The 18,213-nt window shown below is 44.2% G+C and overlaps 1 protein-coding gene across 2 annotated transcripts in view; it reads right to left on the bottom strand.

Moving 5' to 3' along the window:
• FBLN2 (fibulin 2) overlaps window positions 1-18,213 on the bottom strand; it is a 138,752-nt gene that overhangs the window by 45,229 nt on the left and 75,310 nt on the right. For both annotated transcript variants that reach the window (XM_088662212.1, XM_088662213.1), the window contains 3 exons: window positions 11,538-11,649; window positions 8,137-8,266; window positions 956-1,142 (listed from right to left, as the gene is read on the bottom strand). In XM_088662212.1, coding sequence (XP_088518338.1) covers window positions 956-1,142; window positions 8,137-8,266; window positions 11,538-11,649 — 429 coding nt within the window. The remainder of the gene's footprint in view (window positions 1-955; window positions 1,143-8,136; window positions 8,267-11,537; window positions 11,650-18,213) is intronic.

Genomic DNA, 18,213 nt, shown 5'->3' with positions numbered 1-18,213 from the left:
ATTAAAGGCTGCCGATCAAGAAAGCAGGGGGAGACAGACAACAGACAGATCCTCAGTTAAGCTTTTGATGAACATAGACTCAAGGGATTGGGGGGGGGCAGGAAATACAAAGTATAATGTTATTGTTCTGTAATGGTAAAGGTAAAGGGACCCCTGACCATTAGGTCCAGTCGCAGACGACTCTGGGGTTGCGGCGCTCATCTCGCTTTATTGGCCAAGGGAGCCGGAGTACAGCTCCCAGGTCATGTGGCCAGCATGACTAAGCTGCTTATGACAAACCAGAGGAGCACACGGAAACGCCGTTTACCTTCCCACTGGAGCGGTACCTATTTATCTACTTGCACTTTGTGCTTTCGAACTGCTAGGTTGGCAGGAGCTGGGACCGAGCAACAGGAGCTCACCCCGTCACAGGGATTGGCAAGCCCTAGGCTCTGTGGTTTAACCCGCAGTGCCACCCACATCCCGCATAATGATATTGAAGCACACATTCCAAATACTTCTGTAGTAGATGTAAAATTATGTCCCACAGTACCTATATATTGATATGGTTTATGAAAACTTTGATTCCAGAAATGTACTACTGCAGTAAGGAGATTTCATGCCCCTCAATATGTGTGGATAGCATAAACTCTATGCTAAAAACCTCCATCTCTGTAAGTTGGAAAAACAGGTATATATACATTGTCCTTAACAACCCCTTATAAAACCTGCTTGGCCTTGTGGTAAAATGTGGCACTTCTCACAAATACTGCAACAAACAATAAACAGAAGAGACAGGAGCAGAATCGAGCATTGTGCAGAGGCAAATAATTGCTCTTGCAGTTGAGAGTCACCTAAATTTCTTGGAAATGGTTAGCCTAGAGAACGCAAGTTACCTCCAGGTTGATGGTTTTTACGGAGTGTGAAGAAGATGCCTCACATCTCTGCTTCCTGTAGTTAACAATGCAACACTTACGTTTCTCTGGTGTCGCTGTTGGCAGCGGTTCAGGGTGCCTCTTTAGCTCTGGAGGGATGAGGTGGTCTTCTCCTTCACAGCAGGAAAGCATTACATGGCTGCAAGGGTAGCCAAGATTGGGGTTGGGCTCGCAGCTTTGACCTTCACTTTTCACTCGTAGGCCCAACGCACAGCAATCACAGCATTGCTGCAAGAGAAGGGGACCGTTAGCATGGCAACTGTGGCAGTGTCACCAAATAACTACTATATATTATTCTTATTTACTAATCTATATACCACTTGTATGCCAAAATGGCTTCGAGCATGTTGATAGTCACTGGTGGGCAGGGACGTGAGAGGAATTCAGTTCAATTCATATTGAAAGTGAACCTACTAACTTCACACTTCCTCCAATAATACATGAACTGAAGCATGGCCATCCTAAGAAATGTGCACTTCCTTGTGCTTTTTTTCAGTTGGAGTGTGCCAGAGTGTCTCGGCACCTCTCAGGTGGGAACCATTGCTGGCTGGCACTCTCTCCCCCCCCCCACCTCGCTTCTTGCCTTTACGTACTTCTCAGAAGCCCAAAACAAACAATGCATGTCAAAATGGAAGCTGGTCAGCGTGTGCAAGTCTCCACTTTTTTAAAGATCTATGACACCACCTAGCTTTAAGCTGCAATTGGTCTAGCTACGGGGTGGGGCAAGTTCACAGTTTCTTCAATCTGTCTCCCTTGTAGTGGCAGCAGGCTTTAAGCTGTTTAGGAAAGCTTTTAATGTTTGATGGATTACTGCATTTTAATATTTTGTTGGAAGCTGCCCAGAGTGGCTGGGGAAGCCCAGCCAAATGGGTGGGGGTATAAATAATATAAATAATAATAATAATAATAATAATAATAATAATAATAATTTCCAGCTAGGCCTCTACCATTGCACACACACATTTGCACAAGGGCCCTTCCGAGCTGCCCTAGCCATCAGCCCGAATCTAAGAAAATGAGGGAGGCAGGCAGGGGTGCATTTATTTCACCTGCACCAGAATCAGGGGCACTGGAATCTGTTCAGGGCTGCCCTGTGTCACTCAGTGACTAACTGTAACAAATTCATGTGATATTTAATATATCAGGCTCATCTATGAACCAGCTTTTCAGTACAGCTGCACAAGACCTATTGTGCTTGGGCTTCAGCAGCTAAAATGGCATCTTTATGGTGGATGTCATCATTCTGCAAATCGGGTCCTCCTTTACAAGAGGGTACGTGTTGCAGTGGGACCTGGCAATCAGGCCTTCTGTTGTGGGTGGGAACATTGGAGCGGCCACAACACCCTATTGGTGGTCCCTCGATCTTGGGAGCAATTGGGTTAGCGGGACGCCAGTCAAAGCGATCGAGGGACCACTACTTAAGCCCATGCACGTGTCCCTGGGCTTCCTCTTTGGGGCTCAGTGCATCGGAACACCCGCCCACCTCTCCCTATATTTAGGGCTTGTGCTTGACCTTGCTATGCCGTCGTCTGTTGCCTGTCATTGAGACAGGGGCACGGCAGGAATTTTCCCCACTTGGCTGATTGGCTGGTGCCATTTGGGTTTCGCCTGCCACGTAGCAAATCGTCACAACTTGTAAGGTTGTGGATAGGCTCTGGTTCAGGTGATAGGGATGGGAGAACAGTCTCGCAATCCCTATGCATTGGGTATTCCGCTAAAGGAATCCATGGACTCATGGTTGGTCTTCCCTGAGAGGGGTTGTGCCCGGAGCCTGAGTCCAGGGGCCATCTGGGTGGAGGCCTAGCAGGGCTCCTGCTTGCCACTGTCCCAGGTGTTCACCCGAGGCCGACTTATGGTTGGTGCCCAGGGTCAGTGCTATCTGCAAGGGTGCAGGGAGCTAGTCAAATCAGAGCCTATGCAACCACTCACTTGATTGTAATCAATAACGTTGTGGCCTAAATTCCGCCAAAAACCAAACCTAAAATTTGAGCCTTGTCTGAATTTATTTTGGGGGTGGTTAAAAGGTCTACACATGCAAATCCCTGTTTTCAACGCAAAGGCTTCAGGATCATATATCAGATCTCTTCCCCCCCCCAATATGTTTCTTTATGATTTGTGACAAAATTCACATTAACGAACACAACAGTCGATCCATACCTACTAGTAAATGTTGCAATCACCCACAACAAGAAGTTTCAAAGCTGAAAATTCAAGTATAATAGACCTGTTCTTTCTTACTGAGAAACTTAATTTATAGCAGCAGGTAATTATAATTACCCCTACGGCATCCAATTTATGATTCCATTTTCAAACTGTTAAATCAAGCCACCACAAACAATAAAACTGCACATAATTTTCCAACAAACAAAAACAACTTAGAAGAGCTGGATTTTCCACCCAACAGCTCTTTCTTTCCTAGGTGCAATATAGAGAAGACAACTGAATGAGATGTTTTAATGTGTTTTTATATTAATTTAATGCTGCAACAAAGTGCTCATGTGTATTTTGAGGTGATGCCAAAATACCTCCCCCTATTCCTCCATTGGCAGGCAGGCTGATTGACAGTATAAGCAGCCAGTCACAAGAAATGTATTATTTTAATCTCAGGCCCATTTCTCTCTGGGCCTCATAATGTCTGCAGCAAAATTGCCCCCATTGCATATGAAGGAAGTGGTGAAGGGGGTAGTGCTCCTTAACTCAAAGAGGAAATAGCACCAAAGGCTCGGCATCTTCACAACTGCCCTGCAGAGTTCATGCCCATTTTCTGAAAATTACATTGGTTGCTGTTTTGATTACAGGCTGCTTTCAAGGTATTGATTTTTAACTTGAAAGCTGCAACCCTATAAGAATTTGCCTGGGAATAAATAAATCAGGTGCAAACTAAAATCTGGTGCAAACTAAAAATAATTCATTTTCCAGGTAAAGTAACCCCCTCTGATTACAATGAAACTTTTGCTTTGTCTTCTCCCCACTGTGCTATTGCCCAGGGCCGGAGCGTCCATTTAGGTGAACTAGGCAGTTGCCTAGGGTGCCAAAATGGAGGGGGCGCAGGCCAGCCTGCCCAGGGCCGTCCTGTCCTAGCCTAGCTTTGGCTGAGCAGGCGGAGGCGGCACAGCTCGGCGGAGCGCGAGCTAGGCGTTTCACCTGCCACATTTTGCCCTCCCTCCAGCTCCCCGTCACGCCCACCGGCAAGGCCAAGCGCGGCGGGTAGTCAGAGGGCGCGACGGGAAGCTGGAGGGTGCAACGCGGGGGGCAGGAACGCTGAACTCGCCTCCTCAGCCCCGCTGCTTTGGGGCAAACCACAAGGGAGCGCTCCGTTTCCCTCCCTCGCTGCTTCCTTTGAAGCCCTCCTTCAAGGCTTTGAAGCAGTCAGCTTTGAAGTGAGCCAGGGAGAAGGGAGACGCGGCCGTCCCTGCGAGAGGTAGCGACAGGATCAGCGCCCCGAAAGCACTCCTTTCAGGGCACTCATCCCGCCGCCGCCTCTCGCAAGAACAGGCTTCCTTCCCCTCACCTCTCTTTGTTTTTCTCTCTTCCTTCTTTCTCTCTCTCTCTCTCTTACCCACCCCTTCCTTCCTTCCTTCCCTCTCTCTCCCCCCTCCCTTCCCACCCTGCACTATTATTTTGTGGTAGCAGGACTGCCACTGCTTTGGAACATGTAGCAGAGATCATGGTTACAAGGAACAGGTTGGATGTGAAATACATCTGTGTTTGAAATATGGTTGGCGGGGTGGGGTGGGGGGCGCCAGAAGGTGATCTCGCCTAGGGCGCAAAAAACCCTAGCACCTGCCCTGCAGTATTGCCCATCACTCCTCCCTGGAGTTATGGTGTTATGGCAGGCTTAGAGACAGTATTTTTGCTTTTAATAGATACCTGTCTGAAGCAATTTTTTATTTAAAAAAAATCTGGATTGTGTTGGAGCCATGAAGCACTTCAGAGGTGCTTCAACACATACTGCCTTGAAGAGACCTCAGTTCACCTTTGGCAAGCCCTAAACCTTTTCAAAGCCGTCTTCTTCAGCTTGGGATTTGGAATTTATCTGAATCTGATGCACACCTCTAATATATATGTCTCCATGGAGCAAAGGTGATGTTTTATCAAACTTCTGAGATAAAATTAGCCTCCACCTGAAACATAGCAGGACCTGCACTGTGATTTTGCTCCCTAGAGAAACTGACCAGCTCCTTCCCACTGTGGTTTTTGTGAGATCTGTCAGGATGGCTTTATTCCACTGTGGTGTCTAAGAAGTAGGGCTACTTACTTTGACTTCTTAAGAAGACAGGATTGGTTCATTTGTGTTTAAGAAGACGGAATATTCTTAACATCTTGCATTCTTATGAACTGATTTTATAATGTTTTGCATTGTTGATGTTTTATTTTTCTTATAAGCTGCTACTTTGAGGACCCTGGTAGTCAAAATGTAGTAAACAAATTCAAATGTACATAAATACATTTTATATTCCTCCTAGAGTCTTCCGTAGACTCGAGAGTCATTATGAACCAAACTTGGAATCTTTAATGAGCAGAGCGTCCTGCAGCATTTTTTTGTTTTCCACGCCTGCTTTTATTCTTTTCTTCTAACTTCCTTCTCTTACAGATGTCATCTTTATTGTACTTCCCTCCATCTGGGCTTGAGGTTTTATCTTTTCAGTGCGTTGGATGGTTTCATATTCATATCTCTGTAGCCTGCCACAGAATACTAAATGATGTTTACGAGCTTGCATGCTTTTAAACCAACATTAATTGGCTCAATAAAAGGAATCTGTTATTTTATTTCTTTTTTATAGGTACACTACCCTTAATCAAAGCACAAATAATTTCAGTGAACTATAAGGCTGATTGGGCTGTCCCCAAAAAAACAGAATGCCCTCAGGACTAAGTGTTACACCTGTCTTAGTGACATTCACCACAACCTAGTCCAGGAATACAGATATGACAATATGCCTCCCTTTCCTATTCAACTTGTTTGCTCATTCTTGCCAATACCCCCACAGTGCACATTTGTAGTTGGGAAACCTAATCCCATTTTCTCTGTGCCTCAGAAATACTTTGCAGTCTTATTATTAACTGTTCTTTTGAAGGGATCTTCCTTGAACCATCAGCCAGTGAAGGCTGGCCCATTAGGGCAAATCAAGCCTTGGACTGCCAACCTCAGGCTGCCCTCAGCTGACCCCCAGCTGCCTGCCTTCTTAGTGACAACCAGCCCCACTGCAGGCCCTGGCCCTCAACTTCCTCCTTCTCCTTAGTCTGACAGAGTTGTAGAGTTGGAAGGGATCGCAAGGGCCATCTACCTGAAGGAGCATCTCCACCCCCATCGTTCTGCCCGGACACTGAGGTCCACCTCCAAGGGCCTTCTGGCAATTCCCTACCTGTGAGGTTACAGGGAACCAAGCAGAGGGCCTTCTTGGTAGTGGCGCCTGCCCTGTGGAACGCCCTCCCATCAGATGTCAAGGAAATAAACAACTATCTGACTTTCAGAAAACGTCTGAAGGCAGCACTGTTTAGGGAAGTTTTTAATGTTCGATGTTTTGTTGTGTTTTAAATATTCTGTTGGGAGCCACCCAGACTGGCTGAGGAAACCCAGCCAGATAGGCAGGGTATAAATATTAAATTGTTGTTGTTGTTGTTGTTGTTGTTGTTGTTTCCAACCTACTGCAGTACAGGAATCTTTTGCTCAATGTGTGGCTAGAACCCACTACTCTGAGATTAAGAGTCTCATGCTCTACTGACTGAGCTATCATATCAATGCCACACTTGTTGAACAAAGCAAGCAGGAGGATGGGAGCAAGCCATGCCATTGGCTTTACCTGTCATTGGCTCTGGCTCCACCTCCTCCACTCCCAGTCCCAATGGGCACCAGCCACCACTGCCAACAGCAGGAGGCTGAATGCTAGCAAACATGGCGCACATTTCCTATTTCAAACAGCTCACCATTCAACATGTATTTATTATGTGATCAGGTGTAGTTGCACCAGTAATACCACCCTGACTTCAGTGCTGCTTACAATGCAATTAGGTGCATGTCTCCTCATAAGCAAGTCACATCAGACCTTTTTATGGGACTTGCTCCCAGGTAAGCATGCATGAAATCACAGCCTCGTTCTCTGAAATAACGCACATGGAACAAGACTTCACTGCACAAAAAAGTAATTCCCAAAATGTTGAGGCGTCCTTGACAAGCAGTTCTCCCTGTTCACTCACTTGGAATTTTACGGCAAATGGACTGTACAGTTTATATCGTAGCAACATCCATTGCAGAAAAATGATCCATGACACAAATCTCAACTTAGAGTTTTTACTCATTTTCAGAAATAATCAAATACTGTAATAATGTCCTGAAAATTAGATTATTCAGTAGGAATAATAAGCCGCACCAACCAATTAACCCCTGTGTTGCACCAAGAATGACCTTACATTTTTCATACTAACAGAAGTTATTCGTAAGACACTTTGATATTACAAGACTTGGCAGGATTAATGCATTTCCTGCTGAGGCAATGGAAAATTACACTTGGGAGTATCAAACAACTATGTAAATGGTGATCAATGTTTAATGAATTCTGAAACCTTCAGTTTGGCTACAATCTGGAAGAAAGGACATAATAAATAAGGAGGCAGATCCTAAGCAGGCAGAAACTGGCAAGGCTCCATTGTACGGGAATCAATGAGGTGAATGAAGCTGTGGGATTTTTTTGCCAGGGGAAACACACACACACACCCCAATTTAGCATCTGCATCAATCTTTATTTATGAGCTAAAGTTTCTGGAGTCAAACATTTCTTCTTCTAAGTCAAGTGTTCTGTTCAACTGCTCAGTTCAGCTTCAGTCCAATAAGTGGCTAAGCAAGGAGAGGGAGGGGGCTGATGTAATCTACTTCCCTATCTATAATATGATTTTTAAAAAGCAAGTAACATGCTGTTAAGTATAATACTGGAGATAGACTTCTTAAGCAATTCACTAATGAAATTCTTATCTATTAGATATATGGAAAAGCAAATTAAAATGAAAGCCCTGAAATTCAAGATTGTGCATCTGGTTGAAGCAGAGAAATAAATATGAGCAGTCAAAATGCTTAGCTAAGTGAAATTTTCATTCCTGGTCCATGATGCTTTGCAATTAAGGAGAGAGAGAGAGAGAGAACAAATGCCAAACCCTTAAAAGTGCCAAAGCTTAACCTGATTTGAATTAGTTGTGGTGCCACAAAGGTTTCAGCATTGTGCCTTGCCTTATAAAATGATCCTCCGCAGGTCTCACTTTCATCCGGGCCACACAATTCACCTTCTCTGGCAGCAATCATGCCAGCAATGCAGCTGTTTTCCTTTAAATACGAGACACAACACTGCTTCTGAGCAATTCTACAACAAATAAAACACACGTTGCTCTCAAAAGGCAGGTTTCTACTTGCAAATGCCATTATTCAGTAAGAACTGACACCACTGGACATGCCAAATAGATATTCTGCATGCTTTCTTTGCCTTTCATTGACAGCACTATTTTGCAACTCAAAATGCTGAATCAAGAGGTCAATAGGGGCAAAGGTGTGTGTGTGTGTGTGTGTGTGTGTGTGTGTGTGTGTGTGTGTGTGTGTGTGTAGGGGCAGTACTGTGTTTGCCACAACAGGAAGGTTGTGGAATGATGTTAGTGGAGCTCTAGGTTCATGGCACTGTTGCCCTGCAGGGATCAATCCTGCAGACTGCTTTGCCAGCATGTTTCCCACAGGATTTCACTTCTCCACTCAATCCTGCTGGCTGCAAGGGGCTGCTTTGTGCTGGCAAAGCAGCACCCAGCAGGATTAAACCATCTGCTTGCCAGCTGGTTCAGTGCTGACGACTGCAGTGGTTTGCTTCACCACACCCAGCAGGACCAAACCCGGAGATTCCCCCCGCCCCTCCAGCACTTTACATTTGGCTTGGGAATGCATTGGCAACTAGCGCAACTGATGCAATCTTGGTCTTGCATGATCCAACTGTTTAGAGTTGACCGTGATTTTAGCAACCATGATTCAGAAAGATCTAGAGACCAAGTGGTGGATCTCACATCAGTTTTTCCATGTCCTTAAAATGCATCCATAACAACATGACTATTAGTACTGTCCATCTCAAGGGGGGGGGGGGTTCTGCAAGATGCCTAGCAATCCACTGGATGCTTACTTGTGAGTAAGTCCCTGTTCTGAAACCCGGGAGAGTTCTGACCTAGATGGACCAACAAGTCTGATTTAATACTGTAAGAGGCACTTTCCTATGGTCTCTGTGCAGAAACATACATTCCAGGTCTTGATCAACATAGAAATATTATATATTGCAGGGTGCCAACTTGAATAAAATATTGGGGGGCAGGTAAGCCCTGTCCCAACGTAATAGAGCACATGACACAGTGCACACACACTATTTGAATGGCAATGCTCATCAACCTTGGGGAGGACCAGCCCCCTCAAATATTTTATTCAGGGGGCCGAAGGGACCTTGGCCCCTAGGAGTTGGATCCTGTGTTATATTATCTTGCCAGAGACAATCATTACCATTCCATCCATGTCAAACATGGATCCAGTCATTCTCATTCTTTATTTATTGGCTCAGTATACATATATGCAGTCCATACCTTCCATTAGTACAATGCTCAGGCCATGATAAGAGGCAGGATTGTGCAATTGCTACACAAGCATAAAATGAGGAGGCTTGACAGGCTACTCTTTGTATAAATACATACCAAATATCATGCTTCCAGGGGCGTAGCAAGTGGGGGGTGATGGGGGCGGGCCGTCCCGAGCTCCACTCGGGGGGGGGGGCAACGCCGCCTCCCCACCTCCACCTCCGACGGCCGGTGCTGCCATGGCGCAACCGCTATCGTGGAGGCCCCAATGTTGCTCAGCATGCACTTTGTTTGTTCCTGGGTGAGGGGCGGGCCAGGGAGGGGCAACAGTGGCCACCCCTCGCCAAGGAACAAGCAAAGGTGAGCTGCAAAGTGCTGAGGATCGCCGAGGATCCCCCCGCCGCCACCAGCAACCCGCTCCACGGCTTGCTTGCAGTTTGCTGGCGGCGGCGCTCAAGCGTCAGGATCGCAGAGGATCATGGCACTCGAGTGCGGAGCTGCAGATGTGCTGCACGGAGAGGGTTGCCGGCACTACGGCGCTGGGGTCCTAGCGCTGGTGGCGGTAACCCACTTCGGAGTGCCCTTTGCAGGAAGAAGCAAAGCAAGCTACGAAGCGGGTTGCCAGTGCTGCGGGGCCGGGATCCTAGCGCCACTGGCGGTAACCTGCTTCAGAGTGCCCTTTGCAGGAAGAAGCAAAGGGTGCTCCGAAGCGGGTTGCGGGGCCGGGATCCTGGCGCCACCGGCAGCACCCCACTCCGGAGCTTGCTTTGCTTCTTCCTGTAAAGCGCGCTCTGAAGTGGGTTGCCGGCGCTGCGGGTTGCCGCCCCTGGTGACTGAGCGGCTCGCTGCGCCGCTGCATGCTTCTATCACCAAGTGCACTGTTTCCTCCTCGCTAAGCTCCTGTACTCCACTAATATCAGATCTTCTTTGGTTATTTGTAAACTTGCTATAGAAAGTTGCAGTGAAATGAATATAATCTTTTGAGCAGGAGTTCAGTCTGATATTTACATATGGAACGAGAATAAAGACCCATTAATTAAATTCTAAATCCCTTTGTAAGGAGCTCATTTACTTAAAATTTGATCTTTATTTATTTAGTTTCCATTTGTGCTAGACATTTCCCCCCACAAATGAGAGAGAAACTGGCTCACATTTTCTTAATTGCAGCATTCCTGCTATTTTAGACCAAGAATCTTGATTCCTTTACGCAGCTATAATAGTGCACTTCTTAGCAAATGGGTCATATCAAATTCTGTGAGATTACACTGGGGAAATAGATTTTGCAAAGGCCAAGATTCAGGTGGCAGTGATGGAAAGTAAGCATCCCATTAACTCAGTTCCATATGCACAGTCCTTTGCACAGTGCATTTTATGTGTGCCGTTTATGAGAAACAGACTTTTGCACTTAGCACAGATTCTCAGGAGGGAGCTTGATTTTTATCAGGCAAAATTAAAGGCCTTATCTCATTCATCTATAGCATTAAAAAAATCAACGTATGATCTGCGATAAGCCAAAATAATTGTTCTCCTGTAATTGGAGGAATGTGCATATTAAAAGGTTCAAGTACATGAAGGCTCTATATTTTGGGAGAGAAATGTTCCTTATATATACGTCAGGCCATCTTGCCACACTTCAGTAAGTTTATGCAGCATGTGCGCAGATGGGCTTATCCATAACTTTCTTCTGCACTTTCCAGACATGGTCTACAATGCATCCCTCCTCCCACCCCTCTGGAGCTTTCCCGGTGAAAACCAGCTCTTTATAGCTCCATCAGAACAAACGTCAATCTGCAGGAAACATGGATTGATGTTTGGTCTGATTTAAGTTTTAAAGAACAGGTTTTCATGAGAAAGGCTTGGGGGCAAAAAAAGGAGAAAAAGCATGCTTGGACACGGAGTGTTAAAACGTGGAACTCTGGGTGGAAAGAGCAGGGCCAATGGTAAGTGTGGATAATCCCTGTATGTGTGTAACAATCATATGTCAGATTATAAAATGCAGACTGTGATTTTTCAGCTTCTTAACTTTAGTTTACATACCTGCAAATGTCGCCATCAGCTCCACTTACAGGGATTTCTCTGCATTCATTGTTGTCAATAGCCCACTGTTGTCCAGCAGCACAGCAAGTTTCAATTAAATCTTTTGTTGAACCTGAAAAATAGCAGATATACAACTATATAAAATACGCCTTGGGAAAACGGATTTTTGTATGCTAGGATGAGTTCTGTGACCTGGTCTCCTGATTTCGTACAAAGGGAGACACCTGGGTATAGGTCTGTGAAAATTCCATTGTGCAGAAGCTTACAATTACAGCACAGTCATACCTTGGAAGTCGAATGGAATCCATTCCGGAAGTCTGTCTGTCTGTCTGACTGTCTGTCAAATGGAAACCAAAGCATGGCTTCTGATTGGCTGCAGGAAGCTCCTGCAGCCGGTAGGAAGCCGCAGAAGCCCCGTCGGATGTTCAGCTTCCAAAAATAGTTCGCAAAACGGGACAGTCACTTCTGGGTTTGCAGCATTCAGGAGCCAAAACGTTTGAGAACTAAGCTGTTTGAAAACCAAGGTACAACTGTACTGCTTCTTACACTTCTGTCTACTTAGAAGTAAGCCCAACTGAGTCCAATGGGAGTTACTGCCAGGTAAATGTATACATGGGATTGCAGCCTTCAAGCTTCTCTTGGACAGCTGCTCCAGCTGAGGGATACAGATCCTGTCCGAATATTTACTATTAACAACATATAACCTATGAATAGCTTCACCCACCTTGTCTTCCATCCTATACAGTGAGCTCATATAATTGATCCTTATATAGCCAAATTATACCTTCCACAGACAAGGTAGATGTATCAGCAAGCTTAGGGGAATACAAAGGTTTGCAGAAGTACCAAAATGTAAGGGGATTTTTTTTTAAAAAAATATGCCCAAAATAGCCCTATGGGGACTGAGCATACTCTGTGGCCACAGAATGCTGGCTGATTATTGGAAAGGAGAGAAATGGAAAGCAACGAAGAGGTGGGGGTGGGAGTGGAATGGAGTATCCTGTAAAAGGGCATGGATGTCTGCCACACCTTACTGCAACATTTTTTTACAGGTACCACTTGCATTTTCAGTTCTGCAATGCATTTTTCTTCAAGGTGGTTTCACAACACATCCTAGCAAGTGTTAGTTAAGATCAGTTAACCAGATTTTACTTCTCGAAAAGGAGCCTGCTTCCCAATAGCCCCTTCCAGCTTTTGAGGGCACAGGAACCTGTGCAACGCCATTGCTTCCAATACTATTCGGTATACAGTGGTGCCTCGCTAGACGAATGCCCTGTAAGATGAATTTTTCGCTTAACGAAGAGATTTTTTGAGCGGAGGTTGCCTCGCAAGACGAATTCGTTTTACGAAAAATTCGTCTAGCGAATTGCGGTTTCCCATAGGAATGCACTGAAATTCAATTAATGTGTTCCTATGGGCAAAAAAAATAATTTAAAAATTCCAATGCATTCCTATGGGATTCGCTAGACGAATTTTTCGTTATACGAATTGACCCGTGGAACGAATTAAAGTTGTCTAGCGAGGCACCACTGTAATTGGAGAGCCAAGGTTGTATAGAAGGAGCTTTCTCTGCGGCTCCTACCACACCAAAGCAGGAGCAACACAATCATGGAAATGAGCTGTGGTGTGACTTCGACTCTCCAAGATGACAGAAAGATGAGGAGCAGCTTCCACACCACTAAAACCAATGGCAGAAGGGACCAAAACTCAAATTCCAGAATTTGGTGTTTTATCTTTCCTAGCAGTCATATGGATTATTTTCTTTTTGTTTTGTCACTCACAAAATACATGTTTGATTGTGGTGTTTCTACGTAAAGCCAATTTTGATTAATCTTCTATATTGCTGATGGCAGAAGCAACAATGTAGCATACAAGAGGAATAACTATCTGGCAAGGATTTAACAAATGTTACTGTTTTGGATCAATATTCATGTGAGTAATATTGCATTAGAAAGCCATGTCTTTTATTGAATTATCATTAGTCAAGTACAGTATTGACCATATTCAGTGAAGAACAGACTCCTCAGGGCCTTAAGGCCCCCAAGAAAAAGAAGCTGAACTTTCCTTGTCGTGTGAGACCCTCAGTGCTCAGATTCAGTACAGAAGGTCAATGGGATGACTCCAAAATGAGTGGTTTGTGGCCAGTAGCTTTAGGCATACTCAATTACCAGCCCAATTTACAAGCCAGATGCAGCTGGCAAACCATTTAAGAATCCAGTGCTGTCAGCAAACAAAGCATATGACAGGCAGGCTGAACACTATCCGCTTTCATTGTTCATGTATTTTTAAACTCTCACAGGTAATAGCTTGTTCTGCAAGCTAAAAGAAAGAAAGAAAATCGGTTTCTTCTGTTGTCCACAGTGCAGCTTCTGGAAACAATTGGGTGTTACCTCAGGGTGGGGGTGGGGGGGCAGAATGATGTTCATAGCCCAGGCAAGCAGAATAAGCATGCTTCCCATACTGTAGGATTTCAGGAATAGGGTTAGTAGATCCAAGGAATGGTGTCTGTCTAAGCATACACATTGGGGTGAGGCCAGGTGTCAGTTCCTCCTCCTCATCATAATTTATTTATACCCTGCCCATCTGGCTGGGTTTCCCCAGCCACTCTGGGCAGCTCCCAACAGAATATTAAAAACACGATAAAGCATCAAACATTAAAAACTTCCCTAAACAGGGCTGCCTTCAGATGTCTTCTAAAAGTCAGATAGTTTTACTTGACATCTGATGGGAGGGTGTTCCACAGGGCGGGCACCACTACTGAGAAGGCCCTCTGCCTGGTTCCCTGTAACCTCACTTCTCGCAGTGAGGGAACTATCAGAAGGCCCTCGGAGCTGAACTTCAGTGTCCGGACTGAACGATGGGGGTGGAGACACTCACTCCTTCAGGTATACTGGGCTTTAAAGGTGAGCACCAACACTTTGAATTGTGCTTGGAAATGTACTGGAAGCCAATGTAGGTCTTTCAGGAGCAGTGTTGTATGGTCTCGGCGGCCACTCCCAGTCACCAGTCTAGCTGTTGCAGTTGTTTAGAACATGGTGCTGATAACACCATATCCACAGGTTTGATCCCCATATGAGCGCATATTCCTATATTGCAGGGGGTTGGACTAGATGGCCCATGGGGTCCCTTCCAACTCTATGATTCTATGTTTCTTTATTTATTTAAAGGTCTAGCCTGTTTCGCATCAATTAAAACTGCAAAACAAAAGCACACATAAACCAGCACCAGGATCCAAGAAGTGTTAATGATTCATTGAAGGTATCATCCACCTTGAAAGTACATCCCAACCATAGTACAAGCTTCCTGGTTCTAGGAGTATTTTAACAACTATTGCTCTTTGGGGGCAATGTGGCATTTTTTCAGCCTCTATCTCAAGTGTAGGTTGCAAGCACAAAGGCAATTATAGAAAATGTTTGGTCCTACATGGCCTTTGAACTTTTTTTCTGCAGGAATATCCACAAGAGACTCACAGATCAGCTATCATAGTTAAAATAATGGAAGGGTAAAAATACTTGCTGATGTTTGAACTATATGGTTCTAACATCTTTGCTTGATTTGGCTGGGCAGTGTTTGCAAATGAAGTGCCCAGATGAATTCTGATTTCACTCAAATTACAGATAATTTGTGGTAATATGAACTTTTTTGCAGGAAGGTTTGAAGTTCAGGAGGAATTTTTTTGTAGGAAACTCAAATCTCAGCATCAGAAACAACATCTAAATTACAGGAAATTTCTCATTTGCTGGTACATACTGTGAAAATATAAAACTGCAGGCCTTCTGCCACCACAGTGTGTATTTGGTATTGGAATTAGAGAAAGACCTGTGCTATGGAACATGTATTCTATAAGGTATAATCTAGCAGACAGTAGATGACTCATTCAAACTTGGATTACTGGGTCCTTGCCTCAAGAATCCTACAACTTCAAGCTGGCCTCAGATGCAGTCTAAGGAACAGCACTACACAGGAGACCTGAGTTAAGAGGATTCATCACTTGGCTGTTCCCCAAAGCCAGGAATCCAGACTTCAATCAAAGAATCACATTCTCCAGTTTCTCATCATCTTCTTGCTCTCCCTCCTTCGTAAGCTCTAACAAGTAGCAGAGAACATGATGATAATGGAAGCTGCCTAGTTACCACGTTAATTGCTCAGTTAGGCTCAGACCCTTACCAAAGCTATTTCCATTGCTCCTGGGAGTTAACACAAGGGGCCAAGTTGCCCCCAAAATTGAGGGGGCCCTGTACGCTGCGCGCATGTGTGACATCACATTTTCTGAAGGCTGAGCACTCTGATGGAGCCGGCCACTGAAACTGTGCTGCGCTCAGTTCCACACTTGGCTCCACTCTTGGCCTCCTCTGCTCCCTCCAGATTGAGGAGGGCCGGCCCACTTCCAACAAATATTAAGGGGGCTGAAGACATCTCCGCCCCCTAGAATTGGCACACCTGCTAGGGGCTATCCCAGATCTTGCCCTGCTTGAAGTGGCCTGCATCCTTTTGGAACAGATTTCTAGATCACATTAGTGTCTAGATCAGTTATGAGTCGCCTCTCCTGAAATATATGGACTACTAATACAGATCTACTTTTCTTTCTAGACGATTAACTCCAAGGACAGTAAGACAGTTGCATTAGTGAACTGAGCTTGTTAGTATCCTTGCCAACTCATAGTTTTTATCTGTATTATGTCTCATACTCTATTGCCATGTCAGCCTCTATGAAATCAAATGGAGGTTCTGAAACAGAATCAGGTAAAGTGGATTTCACCTACATACAGTGCACACACACACACACATTTTCAGGCATTTGAAACTAAATATTTATATGCAGAACCAATAAACTAAAATGATCAGGTTCTGACAATTTATTTGATTATGAACATGTCTTAATCCTGGAATTTTCCTAAATATACTGTACCTATATTTATATATAATATCTGATTTCAGTGCATCTACTTTGTGTATCACTTAGTCAAATAACACCCAGAATAATTGCAATGTTTCTAACATGAATTGGAATGACGGTAACAAAAAATTGTTCCTCAGTACAGTATTGCCTTAGTGCATATATATCCACACACAAACAGACATACATACTGTGGTTGATATGACAAAGATGGTAAAAACACAAGAATAAACAAATATTGAAACACTAATAACAATATCATCATTCCATTGAACCCACTGTGAATACTGAATAATTATTTGAATTCAAATTATAAGAGATTGAATTATGAAGGAAATTATATTGTGTGGAAAGTGTAATAATGGTTGTTAGGTGGCTGTTTCGGGGTGGAATCAAGAGTTTCCCATTACTATCTATTTTTCTTTATTAGTGACAATAAAGTTCTTGTCTAGCTTCTTGCCTTGTGTGTCCTCTAAGGCTTGCATAACAGAGGTATACAAGTTCATTGCCTTCAACCAGGGGTCAGCAAACTTTTTCAAGAGGGGGCCGGTTCAATGTCCCTCAGACCTTGTGGGGGACCCGACTATATTTGGGGGGACGGACAAATTCCTATGCCCCACAAATAATCAAGAGATGCATTTTATATAAAAGCACACATTCTACTCATGTAAAAACATGCTGATTCCTGGACCGTCCGTGGGCCGGATTTAGAAGGCGATTGAGCCTTAGTTTACCTACCCATGCCTTAAACTGTAAGGACAGCATTCTGAACAGTGTCTCATATTTCTGAATCACATAACTTGCATTACTAAGACAGGCAAGTAATTTCTCTGTCCTGAGAGGACCTCTGCTCACGTATACAAAATTATCTATAAGAGATCTTATATAGAGAAATGGTTTGTTTTTAAATTTATTTTTCCCTCTAAAGCTATTGCCATATCTGCTTCCAAAGTCATGCTTTCATAAATTGCTTGTTCATTTTTTTAAAAAAATAAAAATGGGTCTTTGATATGATTCCAATAATCCTCTCTTTGTTCATAGCTTACACTTTGCTGCATAAATGTTCTTTGGCTTGATTTCTCAGGTTAAAAATCCAGTTAGTCTGAAAAAAGACAACTAGAAAAAGCAGATAAATTGAGCTATCTCCTCACCCCATGAGCATATGCACATAACCATAAGCCTGAATGATTTGGTTGACTTTGCTCCTAATGCAAATGAACAGGCAAGTTAATATTCCCTCTGGCCAGAGTGTAGGATAATCCTCCTACTTTGAACTTTGAACCATCTGAGACAGAGGTCAACTAATTTAGCATGCTTAATCTATAATGTTTCCATGAAAGCATAATTTATTATCTCCGGGTTTAAATGGGGAAAAGGTAAAGGCTCTCTGTTGATGCTCAAAGATCCTTCAAACTTGAAAGTTCTATTCAAATAAATTACATCCTGTCTTCAGGATCAGTAGCTTAATGCATCCATTACTACTTCACACAATACCTACAGTGGTGCCAGGAAAATAAGAGGCCCTTCTCTTGGTTCCACCATCTTCAAAGGCATGCTTGATGGGGATGTGGGAGAGGATCTTCTTGGTGTCTGCTCCCAGACTTTGGAACTCCCTCCCTAGAGATGTTAGATTGGCTCACTCCTTGTTCTCCTTCCACTGCAGGTGAATACTTTTTTATTCCAGCAGGCTTTTTGGATCTGACTGTTTTGAATAAGGAGGTTGGCGAAAAAGTGAAATCTGGACACAAAAGTTGAGCTTTCTTTGGCCAAAGGGTGTGT

Source organism: Zootoca vivipara, chromosome 2 (genome assembly GCF_965207765.1).
Source record: "Zootoca vivipara chromosome 2, rZooViv2.hap1.1, whole genome shotgun sequence".
NCBI classification, from domain to species: domain Eukaryota; kingdom Metazoa; phylum Chordata; class Lepidosauria; order Squamata; family Lacertidae; genus Zootoca; species Zootoca vivipara.
Note: the sequence above shows the minus strand (reverse complement) of the source record. Positions and strands in the feature narration are given on the sequence as shown.